This window comes from Callithrix jacchus, chromosome 1 (genome assembly GCF_049354715.1).
Source record: "Callithrix jacchus isolate 240 chromosome 1, calJac240_pri, whole genome shotgun sequence".
Taxonomy (NCBI): Eukaryota; Metazoa; Chordata; class Mammalia; order Primates; family Cebidae; genus Callithrix; species Callithrix jacchus.
The window spans coordinates 191,664,898-191,687,440 of record NC_133502.1 but is presented as its reverse complement, the minus strand read 5'-3'; the positions used below and the strand labels follow the sequence as shown (position 1 = coordinate 191,687,440).

General features: G+C 40.2%; 3 protein-coding genes across 15 annotated transcripts in view; 2 read left to right on the top strand and 1 right to left on the bottom strand.

Annotated features, from left to right (window-relative positions):
- Positions 1-8,534, bottom strand: part of XPNPEP3 (X-prolyl aminopeptidase 3) — a 71,196-nt gene extending 62,662 nt beyond the window's left edge. For all 3 annotated transcript variants that reach the window (XM_002743800.6, XM_078334825.1, XM_035266493.3), the window contains exon 1: positions 8,387-8,534. In XM_002743800.6, the coding sequence (XP_002743846.1) occupies positions 8,387-8,450 (64 nt within the window). In that variant the 5' untranslated portion in view covers positions 8,451-8,534. The remainder of the gene's footprint in view (positions 1-8,386) is intronic.
- ST13 (ST13 Hsp70 interacting protein) overlaps positions 1-22,543 on the top strand; it is a 54,634-nt gene that overhangs the window by 11,973 nt on the left and 20,118 nt on the right. For 6 of the 11 annotated variants that reach the window (XM_054239253.2, XM_078334838.1, XM_002743799.7 and 3 more), the window contains exons 1-4: positions 8,934-9,185; positions 14,863-14,920; positions 17,007-17,082; positions 20,103-20,173. In XM_054239253.2, coding sequence (XP_054095228.1) covers positions 9,076-9,185; positions 14,863-14,920; positions 17,007-17,082; positions 20,103-20,173 — 315 coding nt within the window. In that variant the 5' untranslated portion in view covers positions 8,934-9,075. Of the gene's footprint in view, positions 1-8,678; positions 8,749-8,933; positions 9,186-14,862; positions 14,921-17,006; positions 17,083-20,102; positions 20,174-22,543 lie in introns of those variants that run through there. The other 5 variants (XM_078334845.1, XM_054239248.2, XM_078334830.1 and 2 more) reach the window with 2 other exon arrangements.
- DNAJB7 (DnaJ heat shock protein family (Hsp40) member B7) lies at positions 1,828-3,334 on the top strand. The gene is given in 3 exon segments (XM_078334884.1): positions 1,828-2,738; positions 2,741-2,835; positions 3,148-3,334. Coding segments are annotated over 3 exon segments (924 nt in total). The 5' UTR covers positions 1,828-1,963; the 3' UTR covers positions 3,202-3,334.

Sequence of the window (22,543 nt, the reverse complement as noted above, 5' to 3'; positions counted from 1 at the left end):
CCAAGAACCCTCTCTTGGGGGACCCCTTTCTGATAACAGTAGGTTCTCAGCATCTGCTGGTAGAATGCCTAGAACCTAAAAACTCTTTAAGTCCTTGGTCTAAAATGCAGTAGAGAGGAATGAGGATAACTTGGAATCAGACACAAGTTTAAAAATCAGATTTTTCACTAACAAGCTATGTAGCCTTAGACAAATCACTTTATGTCTCAGAACGTGTTTCCTTATGGGCACAAAATATTTATCTTGCTAGAATGCTCTGTCAGTTAAATGAACACCTGTTACAGTGTGACTCAGAGGGTACTCAAAATAATGTTCAATATTATTAGTTATTATTTCCAGTAGCAGGCAAATTATAATCATGGGTATGCCACACATAACACATGTAAGCACATATATTGGAGAGAATAGTTTTAAGCATTTCCCAATCTCTCTCAAAAACGAGTTTATAAAAAAATTAATGCAAAGCAAAAAATATTCAGACCTGACAAATGGTCTTGAAAGACTAGAAATATACATTTCAGTTTTAGATTTCATTAGAGTATCATTTAACCGAGGGCTTATAAATGTGATGGAAATAAAACAAATACAACACAGAAGAGGAAAAACAGAGGCAGATCATTATAGGAAATTTTTTGAGACAATAACTACTGGTAATTCACCCCCAGAGAAAATCATCTTTGGTCTGTTTCTGGGTTCCTGAATTCTACTTTCCCATACATGACTGAATTTCCAAATAACAGTCACTGATCCATTAAAAATGTCAATCAGATCACTAAACCTGCATATCCTCCACTCCTCACAAAGGCTTCCCACTGTACTTGAAATAAGTGCTAGCTTTATGTGCAACAGCCCTACCTGGCAATAACCAAAATGTCTGTCAACATGGCTAGTGGCTACCATATTAGATCATTATGTGCCTGACTGTCATATAGGTCTCAGCAATAATGTCATCTCCTCAGAAGCCTTCTAAAATCAATCTAAAGTAGCACTCTGCCCCCAGCACACTGCTCTTTATTATTTTTGGAGCACATAACACAATATCTCAAATTGTTTTATTTGTTCTCTTATTTGTATTCTATTATAATGCAAGCACCAGGAAAACTGGTGTATTTTGTTCAATACTGCTATGACCAGTGGCTAAAACTGTGCCTGGCACAAAGCAGGCATTCAATAATTATACAGTGCATACATAGACACACTGCTTTCCAAATCTTTAACTACATGTTTTACAGTAGTAAACTTTAGGTGGACAAAGATACTATAATCTTAAATGACTTACCACTGGCATGCAGAAAATTAATATATTAAGCTACCTCCTCCAGGAAGCTTTCATTGCCACCCCCAGCCTGAGCGTCTTTCATATGATTGTCTAGCATCCAGTACTTCCTCTCATAACTCTTACTATAGCTAAGTTACTTGTTTGTATCTACCACTGAATTGTCTCATTACTGAAATAAATACATCAACTGCTTGAGTACTTTTTTCACACATAAGTCACTACTGCATTTTTTGAAACCAAAGCATGGCAGAACTGGGAACTAACTAAGGCCCTGTAATCTAGAGGTCATACTATGCAAGGGATATGCTGCGGCCATTAGCAACAGTTTCCATTGGCTTATGAGCCATTGCCTGAAGCTTCGAGAGAAATATATAGGGGAAATAGTCCAGAGGATTCAGGATAGTGTGGTGTGACTCTGGACTAAGTCCAGTCCCTACACTGACCCCAAAATGACATCATAATGCAGCCCTCTCTGACATATTTGTAACTCTGCTTGCCATGTAATCAGTATCCTCATCTCATTAGGACATGGTAATAACATTGTCTTTAATATAAAAATGTGCAAAAAAAAAAAATGTGCCTATTTGCAGTCACTACCTCTATTACCACCACCAGCAGAGCCTGAGCTGAGGAAAGCACAGTTCTGACTATCCAGCACATCCGCTTCCAATTATCTGGTAAAACATGGTGGATTACTATGAAGTTCTAGGAGTACAGAGATATGCCTTACCTGAGGACATTAAAAAAGGTTACCACAAAGTGGCACTTAAATGGCACCCTGATAAAAATCCAGGAAATAAAGAAGCAGAGAGAAAATTCAAAGAAGTAGCTGACGCACACGAGGTATTATCAAATGATGAAAAACGGGACATTTATAATAAATATGGCAAAGAAGGATTAAATGGAGGTGGAAGTCATTTTGATAATGAATGTGAGTATGGCTTCACACTCCATAAGCCAGCTGATGTTTCTAAAGAAATTTTTCATGAAAGGGATCCATTTTCTTCTCACTTCTTTGAAGACTCACTTGAGGACCTGTTAAATTGTCCAAGAAGCTCCTATGGAAACAGAAACAGAGATGTGGGATCCTTTTTCTCTACCTCCAGTGAATATCCAATTTTTGAGAAATTTTCTTCATATGATACAGGACATACATCATACGGTTCACTGGGGCATGAAGGCCTTACTTCTTTCTCTTCCCTGGCTTTTGATGATAGTGGGATGAACAACTACATATCTGTTACAACTACAGACAAAATTGTTAATGGCAGAAATATTAATACAAAGAAAATTATTGAAAGTAATCAAGAAGGAGAAGCTGAAGATAATGGAGAGTTGACATTTTTTCTTGTAAATGGTGTAGCCAATTAAGAGGGCTTTGCAGAAGAATTCAACTGGAGAATACAGTCATTCAACAACTGTTCACCAAATTCCCACAGCTCCAAACACGTATCTCAATATACTTTGTGGACAATGACGAGCAAGGCATATCTTGGGTTACCAGCAACTGGGATCCCCCTATTTTCTCAGCAGGAGTCAAAGAGGGTGGTAAGAGGGAAAAAAAGACATATAAAGACATGCAAAAGAAGAAGTCTACCAGCCGGGCGCAGTGGCTCACGCCTATAATCCCAGCACTTTGGGAGGCCGAGGCGGGTGGATCACGAGGTCAAGAGATCGAGACCATCCTGGTCAACAAGTCTCTACTAAAAATACAAAAATTAGCTGGGCATGGTGGTGCGCGCCTGTAATCTCGGCTACCCGGGAGCCTGAGGCAAGAGAATTGCTTGAACCCAGAAGGCGGAGGTTGAAGTGAGCCGAGATAGTGCCATTGCACTCCAGTCTGGGTAACAACAGCGAAACTCCATCTCAAAAAAAAAAAAAAAAAAAAAAAAAAAAAGAAGTCTACCAAAAGGAATTGTTAAATTGACTCTTCAAACATATAACATTTGAACGCAACTCTTGTGTGTGTTCTGGTTAATCACAAATTTGTAGGTAACACTTGTTTAATACTATACTAAGAGCTTTTCAATACTTTTAGCAGAATTGTGGACATTTGGTTAGCAGTATTTTGGATTGGGTATGACAGAAAGGATGAGTTTGTGGTGAGAGTTCGTGCTATTAAGAATTTGCCTGGGCAATATAGTGAGGTCTTTTATTATTTATTTTTGAGGTGGAATCTCACTGTCTCCCAGGCTGGAGTGCAGTGGCGCAGTCTCGGCTCACTGCAACCTCTGCCTTCTGGGTTCAAGCGATTCTCCTGCCTCAGCCTTCCAAATACCTGAGACTACAGGCAGCTGCCACCATGCCCGGCTAATTTTTGTATTTTTAGTAAAGATGGGGTTTCACCATATTGGCCAGGCTGGTCTCAAACTCCTGACCTTGTGATTTGCCAGCCTCGGCCTCCCAAAGTGCAGCATGAGCCACCATGCCTGCTTGTGAGAGCTTGTCTCTACAAAAATTTAAAAATTAGCCAAGTGTGGTGGTGCACACCTGTAGTCCCAGTTACTCGGGAAGCTGGTAGAAGGACTGCTTGAGCCTGGAAGACAGAGGTCAGAGATTGCAGTGTACTGAGATCATGCCACTGCACTCTAGCCTGGGTGACAGAGGAAGATGCTGTCTAAAAAAAAAAAGGAATTTGGAAAACTGCAAAGAGTTTTTTACTTTAGTAGAGTTTATAGCCTATTTTATTTCTTTTCTCGAATTAAAACTGCTATACAAATTTTTGAAATATGCATAGCATTAAGAGACAACCATGTATTAACAGACACAGGTTCAGACTATACAATTATTCATGAAATGGTTTTTCTCCCAATGGAGGTACAGGATTTGATGCATTATAACTTAAAGGTTACAATTAAATTAAATTTACAATTTAATTTACAATTTACAATTAAATTTAATTTACAAATTAAAAAGTAAACTATAAAGTATTTTAATTTAAAAATATACAGACTTGGCTGGGTACAGGGACTCACACCTGTAATCCTAGTACCTTGGGAGGCCCAGGCAGGAGGGTTGCTTGAGGCCAGAATTCCATGATAGTCTGGTAACATAAGACCTGGCCCCTATGAAAATTTTTTTAAAAAATTTAGCTGGGTGTGGTGGTACATGCCTATAGTCCTAGCTACTCAGGAGGGTGAGGTGGGAGGACTGCTTGAGGCCAGGAGTTTGAGGTTACAGGGAGCTATGATCTTGCCATTACACTCCAGCTGACAAGAATGTGACGCTGTCTCTAAAGAACAATAAAAAATTAAAAATCTTAAAAAATGGACAAGATGGTAAATTTTACGTAGTATAGTTTACCTTTTTTTTTTTGAGACAGAATTTCGCTCTTGTTACCCAGGCTGGAGTGCAATGGTGCGATCTCGGCTCACCGCAACCTCCGCCTCCTGGATTCAGGCAATTCTCCTGCCTCAGCCTTCTGAGTAACTGGGATTACAGGCATGCGCCACCATGTCCAACTAATTTTTTGTATTTTTAGTAGAGACGGGGTTTCACCATGTTGACCAGGATGGTCTCGATCTCTTGACCTCGTGATCCACCCGTCTCGGCCTCCCAAAGTGCTGGGATTACAGGCTTGAGCCACCACGCCCGGCCCACTTTTTTTTTTTTTTGAGATGGAGTTTCGCTCTTGTTGTCCAGGCTGGAGTGCAATGGTGTGATCTTGGCTCACTGCAACCTCTGCCTCCCAGGTTCAAGCAATTCTCCTGCCTCAGCCTCCCGAGTAGCTGGGACTACAGGCATGCACCACTACACCTGGCTAATTTTGTGTTTTTAGTAAAGACAGGGTTTCTCCATGTTGGTCAGGCTGGTCTCAAACTCCGGACCTCAGGTGATCACCTCCCAAAAGGCTGGGATTACAGGTGTGAGCCACCATACCCAGCTCACATTTTTTTAAAAAAAAGCCATTCTTACACTGAATTTGTCAGAGTAGTCTATAGGTAGGCCATCAGTGAATGACTCCAGATAGGAAACTTCCTATTTTTGTTCAGAGTTTGTATGCAGAATCTACAAATACACTACTCTAAAATATCACCTATAGCTATATTAACTTAGTCACGTTGGGAGAAAAACAGATGGGTTACAAATATATCAGATATTGATCAAATGGCTTCAGTTACATGGCTAGCAACACTAAAACTCAATCACCTTTGGCCAAATACAAACACAAAATTGGGAAAAAAAATTATAATTTCTGTTATTTTTAAATGACAGCCATAGTTAAGAACTTATATTTTGTATCGGTGTTGGATTTTCAGTGGGCAGATCAGACAGGAGAAGGAAAGGTCATTTATTCTACAGAAGAGACTGGGGACAATTAGTATTTAAAGTTTATTTTCATAAAATAATAAAAGCCCAGGATATTTTAAATGCTTTTTATATAAGATGTGATAATTAATAGAGTTAATCTGTTATCATATATGTGGTAGTAAAGTTAAAAAATTTGCAATTTTCCAAAAACAAAAGCAAAAATTAGTGTCAGAAAATTTAAGAGTGTAATGACATGCCCTGCAGTTCATTTCTTCATTCTTAACAGAAAAGCCAAAATTTAAACATTTTACTCAATAGCTTCATATTCCTCAAAGGTTTCCTACCATCTAAAGGAAAAAGCTAATTGTTTCTTAATATACAAGGCCCTCCACTAGCCAGCTGCTAGCTTTTTCCCCAACTTGATTTCCTATCAGCTCCTTGTACCCATCTTACGCTCTAGCCCAACTTTTTCCAAAACATGTTCCAGGGATACCAGTTCAAGACTCATCACAGAAAAAGGGTCCATGGTTAAACACATTTTTACACACTTTGCAAATTACTGTTGAACACATCTCAATCTCAGAAACTTAAGACTATTATGGGCTGGGTGCAGCGGCTCACACTTACAATCCCAACACTTTGAGAAGCTGAGTTGGGAGGATCACTTGATCCTACCAGTTCAAGTTTACCCTGGGCAACATGGCGGGACCCCACCTCAAAAAAAAAAAAAAAAATTAGACTATCATGTACATTATGAAATGCAGCGATGCAGCATTCCCCAAACGTATTAGATCACAGAATCATCTTGGTGTAACGCCTACTATTTTGTTTGAGAACATATTTCAAAAAAGCTTCTCCTAGGCCAGGTGCAGCGGCTCACGCCTGTAATCCCAGCACTTTGGGAGGCGGAAGCCGGCGGATCACCTGAGGTCAGGAGTTTAAGACCAGTGGTCAACATGGTGAAACTCCGTCTCTACTAAAAATACAAGTATTAGCCGGGCGTACTAAAAATACAAATATTATCCGGGCATGGTGGTGGGCACCTGTAATCCCAGCTACTTGGGAGGCTGAGTGAGGCGAATCCCTCGAACTCGGGAGGCGGAAGCTGCAGTGAGCCACGATCGCGCTGTTGCACTCCTGCCTGGGCAACAAGAGTGAGACTCTCTTTCCAAAATAATAATAATAATAATAATAATAATAATAATAATAAAAGCTTCTCTGGCCATACTAAATGATTGCAATGCTTAGTACTGGCCATTCCGTTTCAGAGCTCTGTGCCTTTGCAAGTATTCCTTCTGGTAGTATGGCTCCTTTAGTCGGGTTGGTGTGAACCTTTCTTTTTTTTTTTTGAGACGGAGTTTTGCTATTGTTATCCAGACTGGAGTGCAATGGCACAATCTCGGCTCACCGCAACCTTCGCCTTCTGGGTTCAAGTAATTCTCCTGCCTCAGCCTCCCGAGTAGCTGGGACTACAGGCGCACACCATTACGCCCAGCTAATTTTTGTATTTTTAGTAGAGACGGGGTTTCACCATGTTGACCAGGATGGTCTCGATCTCTTGACCTCGTGATCCACCCGCCTCAGCCTCCCAAAGTGCTGGGATTATAGGCGTGAACCACCGCGTAAATAAAAGCATATACCAGTGCGGTGGCTCACCAAGCAGGGTGGATCGCTTGAGACAAGGAGTTCAAGGGTTTGTGAGGGCCTTGCACATAAAAGCAAATTCCAGGCGGTGGCTCACCAGAGAGTGCGGATTGCTTGAGGCCAGGAAGGAGTTCAAGATCAGCCCGGCCCACATGGTGAAACCAGGTCTCTACTACAATTACAAAAATTAGCCAGATGTGGTGGCACATGCCTATAATCACAGCTATCTCGGGAAGCTGAGGCATCAGAATTGCTTGAACCCAGGAGGCAGAGGCTGCAAATGACCAGAGATTGCCGCTACACTCCAGTCTGAGTGACAGAATGAGAACTTGTCTCAAAAAAATAAAAAAATTCTCCTAATTCCATGAAGAGTTACATCTTTCTGCAGCTTTACTATTAGAACTGAAGAAGTTCCGTGAACTGGACAATAACATTTTATTTTTTTATAGTAAAAAGTCGATATAATTAACATTCCATCTTAAATGAATTCAAGTATTTTAACATAAACATATGCCAAAACAGCTCTGATGCTAAATATCACGCGTTCTGGTTCACACACTGTTCATATATTGCCCCAAAAAACTGAAATACGATCCAATGGCAGATCCGCCTGCAAGGTAAGTGATAGTTTTCACCGATTTAAGCTTTATGTTCATCAGATTAATTGCTCGCAATAGGACCGCCTACAAAAGTTATTCACTTTATTCCTTCGTCTTGTCTTTACAAAGAGGACTTTCAAGCCCAGTATTTCCAAACAGTACCTTTTCTAACGGAGCCGCTTAAAGAATTTGTTACTAAACATGCTTCTTGTTTATTCTGGAGCAAGCTCTCATATTTGAAAACACAAGAGGATTTTAAGTTGACCTAAGAGAAACAAGAGCTACTTGATGTGAGACACTATGTCACTTAAGTGTGTTAGCTGTCACGACTTCGGAGTCCGAGTAACTTGGAAGACAGCCTCTCTGGGGAATGGCACACACTTTTTTCTCTGTAGTCACTTCGGCTTCACAGAATACCTCAACGGTAGAGAACATACTGGGCCCACCCCTTTCCAGGCGCAGCCGGTATAGAAAAAAATCCGCAGAGGGTACAGAAGGGTTGGGGAGCGGAGTACCCACTAGGAGAAGGACCGGCCGAACCAGGGATCGCCTTGAGACCAACTTGGGTCCCTCCAAGGGACACCATGGGACAAGACCTGGAGGAGAGTCTAACCTGAGAGGCCGCGGGCGTTTGCTATAGCGGGAACCAGCTTGGGGGCTGAGAGCAGCCAAGGCATGACAGCCAAGCTCGCGCACCGGGAAGACGAGAGGTTAACAGCCGGGAAAGGTGCCGCCTGCTGCGCCGCGTCGCCAGGAAACCGGGCGAGCCGCCCCTCCCCTTCCGGCGGGCGCCACACGAGGGCCTTCCTTGAGCGGCGGCGCAGAATGTGACGTCATTCCCCGGGCTGGGACCGCCCCTCCGGCCCCACGCCCCTATTTAGGTCGGGGGTTAAACTCTACTCGGTGCCGTCAACAACCGAATGTGCTCTTGGACGTCGGTTCCTGGAAAGGCTGCTATCTCTCGCCTCTTTGAAGGTGCCCATGCTGAGGGTTGCCACCTCCAGGGAGCTGGTTCCTAGTTAAGAATATGAGAATGTGTACGCAGAGAGGCAGGCAACAGCACGAACAGCCACGCTTCTAGAATGTTCTAGGGAGCGCGCAGGAGCAGCGCAGAGCGAGTAGGAAGGGGCAAGCGGAGGACCCGGGGTCACGAGATCGTTGGGTGGGAGGAGCCAGCGGTCGGGGAGGTTCTAGTCTGTTCTGCCTCGCGGCGGACGCTCCCCTCTGCGCGGTCACGCCGAGCCAGCGCCTCGGCCTGGAAGCGGGCCGCAGACCCTCAGCTTCGCCCACCGCTTCCCGACCATGGACCCCCGCAAAGTGAACGAGCTTCGGGCCTTTGTGAAGATGTGTAAGCAGGATCCAAGCGTTCTGCATACCGAGGAAATGCGCTTCCTGAGGGAGTGGGTGGAGAGGTGAGACCCGGGCCTCAGGACCCTTGTGGGGGGTAACACGGCCCCAGGGAGAGCTGGGCCAGAGCTGGTGCAGGCAGGCAGGTGAGGCGGGGTCGCCGCCCCTTCGTGGCTCGCTTTTTGCGCTGGGAAGGGAGGCAACTTCGAGGGGCCGTAGAGGTTCGCGAGCCCTGGGTGTTACAGGAGCCGCGGGGAGCAGGAGGCAGAGCTGGATTCCTCGCACGCTGAGGTTGCCAGGGTTGCATCTTGGGCTAAATACAAAAGCAGAGGACTGCGGATCCGTGGACACTGGAGATGGGAGGAGTGAGAACTGCAAGACTTAGCTTTTTCCTGGGGTGGTTTTTCTTTTTAGTCTCGTGTGCCCTGCTCAGGTCTCACTGATACATAGTAGTTCCTTTACGCACTATCCCTTTAAATCGTGTTATAATAATGTAATACTATCCAGTAAGTTACGTTATAAAATTAATTAGTAAGAATAAAAATGATAACTGTAAAAATGATTGTCTCTGCCTTACAGCGCTTCAGACTGCGTAGGATTGTCTTGAGAATCACTTCTTATACCCCCATTACTTGGCAGTGGTATCACTCCAAACACTTTTGAGAAAGATGATTTTTTTCAAGGCCTGGCATGTTTCCAGGATATATTCTTGTCTTTAACTCTAGAGAACTTCGCTACGTGCAAGGAATTAATTGACTAGGCATCTTGCCGGGTGCTAGGAAACAGTATAAGTACTTTCTATTTAGGATACAGACGAATAAATAAAAAAGTTCGTTTTGATATTTACTATATAGTAAAATTAGCATTTTACGTATTGAAGGAGCACTGAAGAGAAAAAAGTGAGGGAAGTCTTTCCTAAGATGACTTTTAAAAATTATTACTAATGGGAAACTGAAAAGATGACAAATTGAGCTTGACAGGGATAAATAGCAACTATGCAGACCATTGCTACTCCTAAGAGGTGCTACTATGAACGTTATCGATTTAGTGATTTTTGTTTTTGAGAGACAGGATTTGGCTGTATCGTCCATGCAGTGGCAGCCTCAGATTCCTGGAAGCAATCCTCCTGCTTCAGCCTCCCAGGTGGCAAGCAGTACGGGATTGAGCCACCATACTGGGCTAATTTTATTTTTTGTATATATGGGGGTCACGATAAGTTACCCAGGACTGTTAAGTTACCCAGGCTTGTCCTGAACTCTTGGCCCCAGGGGACTCTCCCGCCTCTCAAAGTGGTAGTGTTACAGGTGTGAGCCACACCTCACTAGGCCTGATATTTTTATATAGGAAGATGAACTCATAATTACCAAACAGCTCAAAGAATATTTCTAAACAACAAGCTGATTCTAAGGAAAAAACTTGTTAAAAATCTGTCAACGTTGTATATTGTATTTTTTTCCTCTAAGAAGCTTTTCAGTCTTTATTTCCCTACCAATTATGTAACTACCATAAGATTTTTACTTAAATGTGAAATTTTGAGACCATTTAATAGTATTATGTTAATAATAAACCTTATGACTATTTCTAAGAAGCCTATTTTGCAGACCCTCAACCGGGAAATGTCAGGATTAGGAATTGAGGGTGAGATTTTAGTCGTTTTCTCTATTGAGCAACTTGATGATCCAAAAGCCTTTCTTAAGATATTTGTATGCTTTTATCCTTATTATAGGAAAGAACCTGCAGTTAATAAATTGTACCTAAAATTCCAGGTAAAGTAGATAAATATCATAGGAAGAAATAGCTGGCTCCACTTTAGGAAGAGGAGGAAGAGGAGAGACAGAAGAAAAAATTAAAACATGCCTGGCTGGGTGCGGTGGCTCACGCCTGTAATCCCAGCACTTTGAGAGGCCGAGGCTGGCAGATGGGGTCAGGAGATAAGAGACCATCCTGGCCAACATGGTGAAACCCCTTCTCTACTAAAAATACAAAAAAATTAGCTGGGCACGGTGGCGCATGCCTGTAATCCCAGCTGCTCAGGAGGCTGAGGCAGGAGAATTGCCTGAACCCAGGAGGCGGAGGTTGCGGTGAGCCAAGATCGCACCATTGCACTCCAGCCTGGGTAACAAGAGCGAAACTCTGTCTCAAAAAAAAAAAGTATGGGGTGAAGTGGGCCAGGCACAGTGGCTCAGGTCTGTAATCCCAGCACTTTGGGAGGCTGAAGTGAGTGGCTCTCCTGAGGTCCAGAATTCGAGACCAGCCTGACTAACATGGAGAAACCCCTTCTCTACTAAAAATGTACAATTAGCTGGGCATGGTGGCGCATGCCTGTAATCCCAGCTATTTGGGAGGCTGAGGCAGGAAAAATTGCTTGAACCCGAGAGGCGGAGGTTGTGGTGAGCTGAGATCGGGTCATTGTACTCCAGCCTGAGGAACAAGAGCAAAACTCTGAATTAAAAAAAAAAAAAAAAGTGTGGGGTGAAGTGTGGGGTGGCATATGTAGGGACTTTATTCCGAACTTAAGTTGAGATATTTAATGTAGAAGCTCATTTTCTCTTTTTTTTTGAGATGGAATTTTGCTCTATCTCTAGGCTGGAGTGCAGTGGCAAGATCTTGGGTCACTGCAGCCTCCGCCTCCTGTGTTCAAGCAGTTCTCCTGCCTCAGCCTCCCAAGTTGCTGGGATTACAGGCACGTGCCACCATGCCCAGCTAATTTTTGTATCTTTACTAGAGATGTAGTTTCACCGTTTTGGTCAGGCTGGTCTCGAACTCTTGACCTTGTGATCTGTCCACTTTGGCCTCCCAAAGTGCTGTGATCACAGGCGTAAGCCACTGTGCCAGCCTAGGTTTTTCTCTTTGTTTCTGTATTTAAGATTTTTATAAACTCTGAGGGCTTTGAGTTTGTGTTTCTCTCTTTGCCTTCATCTGCAGTTTGAGATTATGGCAGATTGGGCTGAATGTGGAGACTTCCAGGTCCAGACGTATTGTATTTCTAGGCCTGATCCTACTATTAGGGTTACTCAAGTTGAGAACATTTCAGTTTCTCACAGGCTTAGCTGTTGAAGAACTGTACATTTGCCTACTTGCTGTATTGCTAGCATTGTTTATAGCTTAGTTTTATTTTAATGTAAGTATTTATTAGTTTAACAACCTTTTAAATTGCACAAATACTAAGAACAGTCTTTCTGAACTAGTTGTCAGTGAGGATCCAGGGAGACTGTTCTTTTCAACAACTGCGTTTTGAGATATTTTTGTTTTCTCCTTTTTAGAGACAGAAGCATTATCCCACACAATTTTCTCCCGTTTTAACAATTTAGTATCTTGTATGTGCTTTTATGGCTTTATTTGATGGTAATTAAGATCAAAGAGGGTGTCTTTATATTTTCCCTAGCACAGTGTGTGGCACATGGCTTTTTCTAAATATTGTAAATGAACAGATTGCATTTCTACCCTCAATATAGAATTTAGAGTGTAGCAATCAATTTTTTGTACATGTGCATAAATAACCATAGCACAAAGCAGATAAGAAGGTTATCAAATTAAGAGAGTTATGAATGAAGTTTTGTGTGATCCTATGTGACAAGGTCTCTACGCTTACCCTACTTGACTGTGTAATATAAAAACCTGTAGTACCAAAGTCCAGTTGGCAGTTTTTGGCCAGAAAGCAGCTTGTTCTAAGTCTTGGAAGCATTAATTGAAATTTCTGTACCTTTGAGTTGGTATTTTCTTACATTAAGTAACTAGAATTTGGGATATGAGAAACTAAATCTAGTTTGAGTAAATTTTGTTTTGTTTTTTGTTTTTAGTTTTTTGCAGCTATTTCTAGCTCAGAGAAAAATTGTAGATATGGTACAAAGAAACTTTTTTCTGAACTAGTTGAGAGTAAGCTGCCACCATTATGCCCTGACACCACTGAGTGTGTATTTCCTACAAACAAAAAGTCTTTACAAGTATTAAACTCAGGAAACTAATATTGATGCATTCATGTTATCCTCAGATTTATGTGTTGCATTTAGTTGTCATGTCTTTTAGTCTCCATTCTGAAACAGTTCTTCATCTGTCCTTGACTTTGATAATCTTGACAGTTTGAATATTATAGGCAAGTTAGACTTCATAGACTTTCTCTCAATTTGGCTTTGTCTCATTTCTTGGCAGGAATATCACTTCCCAAAGTTAGTGTACTGTAAGCCATACTATGTCTGGATATCACCCTAAATACATTCCTGATACTGCATTTTGAAACTTAGAAAGAACACAGTATAAGAAACCCTGTGTCTTAATTAAAATTTAACTACAAAGGACTGGTGATTACCTTGCTCTTTCGCAGAGTAGTTTTTCTATTGAATTTTGTGGTGTCGGTATGCCTATTCCTTAACATTTTAAATCGTTTTACTTTGCTGAATTGCAAATTAGGATCTTTTGGATCATATAATCTTATTTATTTTTGACATGGGAGCTATTCCTTATTAAGGATACTGAGTAACAGATTTATTTCTATCATATTAAACATAATGGAAAAAGTATGCACATTCTTCTTGTTTGATTGGTATTTATAAGAAATTCCAAATCCTGTTTCTTTTTCATTCCATTTGCTACTTTGCATTTATACTTTTGCTTCATATTGGGATCCTCAGATGATACTTCTAGGAGAGAGAAAAGGCAAGCCACAGGGTAGCAGAAAATATTAGCAACATATAAAGCTGACAAGGGGTTCATATGCCAAATATACAAACACCACCTTCAAATAAATAAAGACAATTTATTAGAAAGCTTCATGAGAGTTGAACTTCACGAAAAAGTCTTTTCAGATGACCAATAAATATATGAAAAGGGACTCAACTGCAATAAGATGCCAATAGACACCTTTCAGGATGGCTAAAAAGTCTTTAGGATGGATGATAGCTAAATGTTGGCCAAGGTGTGGAATAATTGGAATTCTCATACATTGCTGATAAAAATGTAAATTGTTAAAAGAACTTCGGAAAACTAATAGCCATTTAAATTCAACCTACACATACCCTTATGATCATGAATTCTAACCAATTGAAATGAATGTAAATGTGGATATGACAACTCTAGTTATAAAGAATCAACTCTTTGTTTTCTTTTTTTTTGAGACAGAGTCTTGCTCTGTTGCCAGGCTAGAGTGCAGTGGCATGATCTTGGCTAACAGTAAGCTCCGCCTCTTGGGTTCAAGCCAGTCTCCTTTCTCAGCCTCCCAAGTAGCTGGGACTACAGGTGCGCCCCACCACACCCAGCTAATTTTTGTATTTTTAGTAGAGATGGCATCTTGCTCTGTTGCCTAGGCTAGAGTTCAGTGGCGTGATCTTGGCTTAATGCAACCTCCACCTCTGGGTTCAGGTGATTCTTTTGCCTCGGCCTCCCAAGTAGCTGGGATTACAGGTGTGTGCCCTCACACCCAGCTAATTTTTGTGTATTTGGTAGAAACAGGGTTTGACCATGTTGGTCAGGCTGGTCTTGAACTCTTAACCTTGTGATCCACCCACCTCGGCCTCCCAAAGTGCTGGGATTACAGGTGTGAGCCACTGTGCCAAGCCAAAATAAATAAAATTTTAAGCTGGAAAAAACAATCATCATAATACCACAGCATTCAAATTAATTGAGAGTTTACTTGTAAACTTTGAGAAGGTGTCACGTAAATGTCTAACATTTTTTAGGTATAAATATGTTGCTTAATAGTGAATTTTAATTTTCTAAACAAATACCTTTTTTCTCATTTTCTTCAAGTATGGGGGGTAAAATACCACCTGCTACTCAGAAAGCTAAATCAGAAGAAAATACCAAGGTAAGTTTTAATTTCATTTGTATGTTTTGTGATGAAGCACTTTAAGGTTTCTTAGGGGTTTTTAAACTGTTGCTCTCCAGTTATCACTCCTGATTACCCAAGATCACTTGGAAATAAGATCTTATAAGATCTCTTTGTCTTTATAAACTTTGTAGACTGAATTCTCTGGAATTTGATTTAGAACTGAAAATTTAGGGTTGAATGTTCACTGTGTTTTAGAATACGTGACAATAAAAATTGTATGTGTGGCCTGTAAGTGGTAAGCTCAGTGATGGTATACATCTATAGTTTTCATTGTTGTCTTACAGTGTGTCATATGCAATGTAGGTACTTTATTATTTGCAGAGTAAATGAAAAAGTATCCCAGGTCAATAATGTAGTTTTTTTGCTCTGCTACCTGAGTGATATTTCTGAGTGTGAATCGTGTTGTGCTAGCATATTTGCTGAAAGGATGTGTAAGATTAGGAGAAGGTTACCAGTAGCTGAAGTTGAGAGAGAAATGAAGGGGAAAATACACTTTTAAGAATGTTTTGTTTTTTGTTTGTTTATTTGTTTGAGACAAGTTCTCTGCCACTGTCACCCAGGTAATAGTGCAGTGGTACAATCTCAGCTCACTGCAACCTCCACCTACTGGGTTCAAGTGATTCTCCTGTCTCAGCCTCTCGAGTAGCTTGGATTACAGGTACATGCCATCATGCCTGGCTGATTTTTCTCTTTTAAGTAGAGATGGGGTCTCGCCATGTTGGTCAGGCTGGTCTCAAACTCCTAATCTCAAGTGATCCACATCAGCCTCCAAAATGCTGGGATTACAGGCATGAGTCACTGCCCAGCCAAGAATGCTTTTTATTTCTCTCTTCTGCCTTCATATCGGTTTTTTGGCAAATTCTCTGATTAGCTGTTTTAAATTGATAAGAAAATTAGCTGTTTTATTATTTAGAACTTTAAACATTGTTTATCTATTTGGATCTTAAAGTAGAGGTTATGCTTATTAAGAAGGAAAATGAGAAAATTAAGCAAAAGCCCAAAAGTAGTTACCTTTTTTTAGAAGGGTCATTTATCAGAGTGGTATTTTCTGAGCCCTAGATAGGATATTTTGCCATTTGGCAAATGTGTATGAAGGCAAAGTTATACTTAACCTATAAAAACATTCTAAGTTAGAATTATTACTGCTCTTTTCAATATATTCTAGAATACCTAGACTTTGCACATTTTATAGGGACTCAAATATTTTGTGATAAGGTAGGTCTTTAGTTCTGATTTATTAAGTAATACGGAAGCAACCTAAAATCTTTAATGATATACAGTTGAGTGAATAGATGAAGGTTCACTGATAATGGTATATAATTTGCAAGATACACAACATTGTTAAATGCGAAAGACAAACTATAAAGTTGTCTCATGTAGAGAAAGATTATTCTAGAATGGAATATACAAGAAACCACGCTGGTTACTTATAGGATGGGAAGAAAATTTTGCTTTCTGTAATATGTGCACTTTTACATTCTTAGAATTTTCATTGTTTATTATTATAGTTCCACAGGTTCTTATTTGCAGTTCCAAAACTCAAAAACCCCGTAAAGATTTTCACTAAATTAGACAATAAAACATAATGTGAGTTGACATGAGGCTATTTATAATCTAAACAGTTTATTGTTAATGTTCAAACTATTTAAACAGGTTTTTTTTTTGTTGTTGTTTTTTTGTTTTTGAGACAAAGTCTTGCTCTGTTGCCCGGGCTGGAGTGCAGTGGCATGATCTCAGCTTACAGCAACCTCCACCTCCCACGTTCAAGTGATTCTCCTGCTTCAGCCTCCCGAGTAGCTGGGATTACAGGTGTGCACCACCGTGCCCAGCTAATTTGTATTTTTGGTAGAGATGGTTTCACCATGTTGGTCAGGCTGGGTTTGAACTCCTGACCTCAAATGATCCACCTACCCTGGCCTTCCAAAGTGCTGGAATTACAGGTGTGAGCCACTGTGCCTGGCCATATGAACAGCTTATACAGAGACTTTGAGAAATTAGTATACATTGGGTATATTATTATATTATTAAATACTGATAATACTGTTTGCCTTCCCTTTGCTAGGAAGAAAAACCTGATAGTAAGAAGGTAGAGGAAGACTTAAAGGCAGACGAACCATCAAGTGAGGAAAGTGATTTAGGTGAGGAGATGGTAGTTGGTTTGTATTTGAAAACCTATGATATGATCCTTTCTTTTATTTTAGCCAGCACTGTGTAATAGAAATATAATGGCACATATGAAACTTAGAATGTTCTAGTATTCACGTTTTAGAAAGTAAAAGGAAATACGAAATAAATTCAGACGTTAATGTTATATTGGTTGAAAATTGACATGTGTAATTAATATATTAACAGATTATTTTCTTTCTTTTTTTAATAGTAAGCATTCAAACTCCAGAGGATATTTTACACATGTAGCACCCCTCAATTCAGATGTTAACATTTTCATTGAAAATATTTCAGATATTATAACATTTGTATTTGAAAAAGTTAGGTTACATATTCAAGTTCTAAACATACTTGAAAAGTTTTTTTTTTGTTTTTTTTTTTTTTTCTTTTTTTGAGACAGAGTCTCGCTCTGTCGCCCTGGCTGGAGTACAGTGGCATAATCTCAACTCACTGCAGCCTCCACCTCCCAGGTTCTATCAGTTCTCATGCCTCAGCCTCCTAGTAGCTGGGACTACAGGTGTGTACCGTCAGGCCTGGCAAATTTCTGTATTTTTTTTCTTAGTAGAAACAGGGTTTTGTCATGTTCTTCGGGCTGGTCTTGAACTCCTGACCTCAGTTGATCCACCTGCCTCGGCCTCCCAAAGTGCTGGGATTACAGATGTGAGCCAACATGCCTGGCCAAAAGTTTTCTAGTAACTGAATAATTGAGTGCCAAAGAATATTTGTTTAGCACTTAGCAACCATGTTGATAAAACTAGTTGATATTTAGAAGAATTGATATCTGTGCTATGAGTTTGGTTGGTTTGTTTTTGGCCACAAATTGACAGCATTTTTTCATGAATTTGGAAGTCTTTTGGGGTATGAGTATACCCCAGTTTATTAATTGGGTAATCTCTTATGTCACAGAACCTAAAGAAAAGTACTTGAAATTTTTCAAATTTTCAATCGATTTTTTTTTTTTTCAAGACCAAGTCTCGCTCTGTCAACCAGGCTGGAGAGTGGTGGCGCAATCTCAGCTCACTGCAACATCTCCTTCCTGGGTTCAAGTGATTCTTCTGCCTCAGCTTCCCGAGTAGCTGAGACAGCGGGCATGTGCCACCATGCCTGGCTAATTTTTTTGTATTTTCAGGAGACAGTTTTACCATGTTGGCCAGGCTAGGATCAAACTTCCTCCCAAAGTGCTGGAATTACAGGTGTGAGCCACCACCGCTGGCCTGAATCAAATGATCTTTGCTATTGTTAGATAGGTCTAATATTCTATTGGCAGTTGTTCAAGTGCTTCATTGAAGATCTTTTACTTGTTATAAAATGCCTTTTTTAGTCTTTCTACCAATTTCTAAGACTGCAATAATATTTTTAACCAACTCTCCACCCAGAAGTGTTTTCTTTTTTGTGTACAAATCAAACTGATAGTTAGACAAGCTTAGTTCCTGAGAAAAATGGATTAAAATTTTTTTTTGTACTCTGTTAAAGGGCATAAACTTTTGAGTTTTATTCTTTTTTTTTTTTTTTTTTGAGATGGAGTTTTGCTGTTGTTACCCAGACTGGGGTGCAATGGCACGATCTCTGCTCACCGCAACCTCCGCCTTCTGGGTTCAAGCAATTCTCCTGCCTCAGCCTCCCGAGTAGCTGGGACTACAGGCACGCACCACCATGCCCAGCTAATTTTTGTATTTTTAGTAGAGACGGGGTTTCACCTTGTTGACTAGGATGGTCTCGATCTCTTGACCTCGTGATCCACCTGCCTTGGCCTCCCAAAGTGCTGGGATTATAGGCGTGAGCCACCATGTCCGGCGAGTTTTATTCTTAATAAATTCCAGAGATCTAATGTACAACCTGATGACTGTAGCTAATACTGTATACTTGAAATTTGCTAAGAGACTAGCTCTTCAGTGTTCTCACGAAAAATAAATAAATATATGAGATGGATAGGTTATTAATACGATGGTGAGAATCATTTCATTATGTGAGGTGCAGTAAAGTGAGACACAATAAAATGAAGTATGCCTGTAGGTTACAATAGCACATTGTACACCTTAAATATATGTATTATTTGTCAGTCATGCATCACAAGTTTGTTGTTGCTGTATGCTAATTCTGATTTTAGGTGACTGATCTTTCTTTTTTTTTGTCTAAGGAAACATCTAATTATCTATTTGCAAATATATTTATTATTTATGTATATATAACTCTTTTGCTCTGTTGCAACAAATTACACTTGTCATTTAACATGAAACTTCCAAGATACTGCTCTTCAGTCTTTATTGTTTTGGTTGTAAATACTAGCCTTGGTCACTGCTGTATATATGGAAACTAAATTTTTTTTAAAACTAGCCTTGGTACTTGATTCTGCATCAGTAGTAAACCTTTATTTTAAAATTAAAATATGTTCATGCTCCTTTAAAAATGAAAATAATTAGGGACCAGGTGCAGTGGCTCATGCCTGGAATTCTAGTGCTTTGGGAGGCTGAGGTAGGAGGATTTCTTGGACAACATAGTAAGATCCTATGCCCTCCAAAATTATTTTTAAAAAGGAGATTAATGAATATAACTATATTAAAATATTTTATGGCTTACATTAAAGTATCACTGTAGCTTGTGTTACCTGCATAAAGTATTTTTTGAAAAACACATAGTACATCTGTGTGTAGAAAAAATTATTTGAATCAGTTTGTTGACAATGACTAAATTAGTGGTGTATTTATGTGTATATTTTGTAATACCAGAAACTGCACATGGCAAGAATCCCAGTACAACTTGATAAATAACTTACATGATGTGACAGTTAACATAAAGTGTAGTCTTACCAAAGCAATGAAATGTTTAATGGGAACACATTTTAAAATGCATCAACAGTGAAATTTAAATTAATTAAAATATTCAATTTATTAATTGCACTAGACATAGTAAGTACATCAGTTTTTAATCTTGTGGGGAGTGGCTACTATATTGTACAGTGCAGGTCTTATTGTCATTTTCTCAACTTTGGCAGAAATTGATAATGAAGGTGTGATTGAACCAGACACTGACACCCCTCAAGAAATGGGAGATGAAAATGCAGAGGTAAGTTAGGTGACTTGATTTGCTGCTTGTTCTAAGAAATGTAAAGTGTTCTGCTATTGCAGTGATTTTATGACATGAAAATCATTTCTTCCAGGAAAAGTGCATAGTAAATCTGTCTTTGGCTTGAGGTATTTAGGCAAGCATTGTATTTTACTACTTAAAATACGTCTGGGGGGAGGGATTAAAAAATGCTTTTTTTTTTTTTTGAGACGGAGTTTCGCTTGTTACCCAGGCTGGAGTGCAGTGGCCCAATCTCGGCTCACCACAACCTCCGCCTTCTGGGTTCAGGCAATTCTCCTTCCTCAGCCTCCCGAGTAGCTGGGATTATAGGCACTCGCCACCATGCCCAGCTAATTTTTTTTGTATTTTTAGTAGAGACGGGGTTTCACCATGTTGACCAGGATGGTCTCGATCTGTTGACCTCGTGATCCACCCGCCTCGGCCTCCCAAAGTGCTGGGATTACAGGCTTGAGCCACCACGCCCGGCCCAAAAATGCTGTTATTTTATGTTTTATCTTTTGTTTAAATTTGCATCTGGTTTGACTGCTTACACTGTAACGTAGAATTCACTTAAAATACATGTTTACTAGAATTCACTTAAAATATATATCCGCTAGTGGAGTTGCCTCTTAATGGAATATCTAATGCCAAATTGTATTCCAAAACGGTTTTGTCATAACGGGCTTCAAGGGAGTGAAAATTGGCTCTTGGGAGGATGGCTTGAAAAACATTCTACATATTACAGTGGTTAGTCGTCCTCCAAAGATTCAGAATGTTAACATAATATGTAGTATATCTGTGGTATTAAAATTGGGGGGTGTGGAAATGAGGAAAATATGTCTAAAACGACTCCTTGGTGTCTGATAAAAAAGAGGTTGAGAAACACTCTTAAGATAGTAATAGCAGTTTTAAAAGATTGGTTTGTATCCTTAAAACTTGATATTGTCAGATTTCATCTTTGCCAGTCTTGTGGGAAATGATATCTTTTTGTGGCTTTTAATTTGCATTTTCCTGGCTGGGCACGGTGGCTCACACTTATAATCCCAGCACTTTGGGAGGCTGAGGCGGGTGGATTACCTGACGTCAGGAGTTTGAGACCAGCCTGACCAACATGGAGAAACCCTGTCTCTATTAGTAGTACAAAAATTAGCTGAGCATGGTGGTGGGCACCTGTAATCCCAGCTACTTGAGAGGCTGAGGCAGGACAGCCGACTGAACCTGGGAGGCAGAGGTTACATTGAGCTGAAATCACGACATTACACTCCAGCCTGGGTGACAGAGCATCTCCAAAATAAATAAATAAATTGCATTTTCCCGATTCCTAATGAGGCCGAGCATATTTGAATGTTTATTGGCTATTCACCAGCACTTAAGTCATTTTTTTACTTTTTGCTGGATCTTTTTCTTACTGCCTTGTATTTCTCTCTCTCTCTCTCTCTCTCTCTCTCTCTATTTTTTGAGACTGAGTCTTGCTCTGTTGCTTAGCCTGGAGTTCAGTGGCGCAATCTCAGCTCACTGCAGCCTCCACCTCCCAGGTTCAAGCAATTCTCCTGCCTCCGTCTCCCAAGCAGCTGGGACTATAGGTGCGAGCCAACACGCCCAGCTAATTTTTTTATTTTTAGTAGAGATCAGGTTTCACCATATTGGCCAGGCTGGTCTCAAACTCCTGACCTCAGGTGAGCCACCCACCTTGGCCTCCCAAGGTGCTGACATTACAGGCATGGCCCACTGTGCCCTGCCGCTTTGTATTTCATTTCAGTATTCCGGATGCTAGTAATTTGTTGCTAGTGCTACATATATTTTCTACTGCTTTGTGAGTCATCTTCACTCATCTTTATGTTGTTTCAAAAATAGTATCTTTTAATGCAGGTAGATTGAGGAGTATTTTATATTTTCTACTTTATTACTTTCAAGACTATAATTACTGTAGTGCATTGTGTTTTTTCCTCTGAAAATTTTATACAGTTACTTTCACCTTTAATCTGTCTGTTCCACCAATACTAAAATACACCGTTTCCATATATTGTGGGTCTGTTTGAGGACTCTCTTGTTCTGTTTGTCTAATTTTTTCCTGTTCACTAATGCCACATCATCTGATACTAAGTCTTGTCATTTTGTAGAACAAGGACTCTCAAAACTTTAGGAATCTTTTGTCTATTCTTGGCTTTTTGTTTTTCAAGTAAATTTTGGGAATAGATGGTCAAGTCTCCCCCCTCCCATTAGCTTTTTCCCTTTTGTTAGAATTGTGTTAAATCTAAATCAAGTTAGGGAGAAGATACATCTCCTCACCATTGAGATTAACTATCCATAAATAGAGATATGTCTAATTTTTAGGTATTTTTAAAAATGTTTTAATAACTTATTAACATG